Below are 2,184 nucleotides of genomic sequence, written 5' to 3'. Positions count from 1 at the left end.
TTTTTCCTCAAAACTAATTCGTGGCCTTAACTAAACCAAAGCTTTCACGGGGACTTTTATTTTTATGGGTGATATTTTGAACAACAATGCTACAGTTTTCACAACTTTTTCATAATTATCAAGGTCAATTTTGTTTTGTCTTTATACTTTCTTTATTATAAATCAATTCCAACAACTCTGAATAAGATTTGTTTGTTTAAAGCACAAATTAGTTTTTGGAAGAGAAATTCACAAACAGTACTATCCAGTACCGTTTGTAATTTTGAAGCAAATGTGATATTTTAAAATAATCTTGGTGATGCCTTTTATTAGCCCAAATATCATAGGTAATTTTTGTGTTTTGATTCAAATTTTATTATGAAAATCTTATAAATTGATATGTTATTAATTACAAAAAAAAAAAAAAAAGTAACTTAGATATTTATATCATTGAAAAATGACACCAATCACCTTATTTTACCATATCAATTCGTAAACGCATTTCCATGCAAACATTTTTTAACCAAAATTGGGTTCTAGTTATTTTTGTACCTACAGTCCCTTCTAATCTCTCCCTCTTCTCCACCTAAAACCTTGTGGCTTGATAGCTTCAGAAACCCAGAAAAGAACTTATTGAAAAACCGCTGCATGTCATTCCCAAACCTAATTACATGAGGCATTGTCCTTGGATCTCTTGCAATCTTAGGATCAATCTTGAGCAGTCCTCTCCCATTTTGGATGTCAATGAAGTACTGATTGTCAAAAATGAGGGCAGTGTCATCATACATCCGATGAATAAGGTTCGCGGTACAAATAGTTTGCAGCGCCAACGAGAAGATAGTTGACAATGTGGGATCAACTACTGTCCCAAGCCGCTCCTGAAAGTTTCGGTAATTTCCTATGCCCAGAGTATGAGCTCCTGCAGTGTCATCATACATCCGATGAATAAGGTTCGCGGTACAAATAGTTTGCAGCGCCAACGAGAAGATAGTTGACAATGTGGGATCAACTACTGTCCCAAGCCGCTCCTGAAAGTTTCGGTAATTTCCTATGCCCAGAGTATGAGCTCCTGCAACCAAACAGCAAATTCAAGATATTGTGACTGTATATAGTTGATTTAGAATGCTTTAGGGTTTTACTAGCTAGAGGGTATTTTAACCACCGTTGCTTAGGCCACCATGAGAATACAAGATAAAACATTAATTTTAAATTGATAACATGGTAGTTGTTTATTTTTAACCATTAGACTTTTTTAGAATATACAGTGTAAAAATTATGTAACTCTTATAAAGTTAGACTAAGCATAACTTAAACCAATATCTCTCTCTATCTATAAAAATAAAATAATTAATAGAAATAAAACATTGGAAATTTTTTTTAGAAATACATTGGAACATTTTTTTGGGGGGGGGGGGGGGTTTGGAGAATCAAATACATTGGAACCTAATTAAGTTCGATTAGTACAAGTGGAATGCTATTTCACTATTCATAAGGGCAACTCACTGAAGTTTGGGTCAATTTCATCAACCCCTATATTATCAATTTATAATGATATATGGAATTTATTTGAAATTAATCAAAACATTAGGGGTCTTTTTTGTAATTTTTTCATAAGACAATGGCCTCATAAAATTATTGTCCAAAAGTGTCAATCCAATGAGGCATTATGCGTTATCTAATATATGTAAATATTCGCTCATATTGTATGAGTCTCACGTACTTGTAAGATCCATATATACATTGTGGGTTGAGAAATTTTTTTCTTTTTTAAAATAAAAAAACACATACTAACAAGAGATAGAAACAAGAGATAAGAAATGAGATTCTAGCATAAAGAAACATCACAAATTTCACTAAAAAACTTGATCATTTTTAGAGCAAAGTATGACAAGTTATACTACAATACACAATACACTATAAAGCAATGTGAGTGAGAACTTACACATATTGAAAACATGATATATAATTGTCCCAACTCGATCAGTGTCTATAAAACAAATGCTATATTTCAAATCCTATCGTAAAAAAACTATAATGATTTACAGAAACTTATCTATATTGTTAAATATTAGCATTGATACACCATGTTGAATATGATAGTATAGATGCCGAAGCGAAAGCATAAAGTATAAAACACAATAACACACGAAAGTTACGTGGTTCAGCCTAACGGCCTACATCCACGGAGGAAACCCTAAAGAGCTA

General features: G+C 32.2%; 1 protein-coding gene across 1 annotated transcript; it reads right to left on the bottom strand.

Moving 5' to 3' along the window:
• Window positions 1-515: 515 nt before the first annotated feature.
• On the bottom strand, window positions 516-1,712 carry LOC126727954 (peroxidase 29-like). The gene is made up of 2 exons (XM_050433848.1): window positions 1,700-1,712; window positions 516-1,048 (listed from the first exon to the last, which is right to left on the bottom strand). The coding sequence occupies exons 1-2, from the start codon at window positions 1,710-1,712 to the stop codon at window positions 516-518; spliced, it is 546 nt and encodes a 181-aa protein (XP_050289805.1).
• Window positions 1,713-2,184: the final 472 nt, after the last annotated feature.

The sequence above is a fragment of the Quercus robur genome, chromosome 5, assembly GCF_932294415.1.
Source record: "Quercus robur chromosome 5, dhQueRobu3.1, whole genome shotgun sequence".
Classification (NCBI taxonomy): Eukaryota; Viridiplantae; Streptophyta; class Magnoliopsida; order Fagales; family Fagaceae; genus Quercus; species Quercus robur.
The sequence above is the reverse complement of the archived record's forward strand: the minus strand, read 5'-3'. Positions and strand labels throughout refer to the sequence as shown.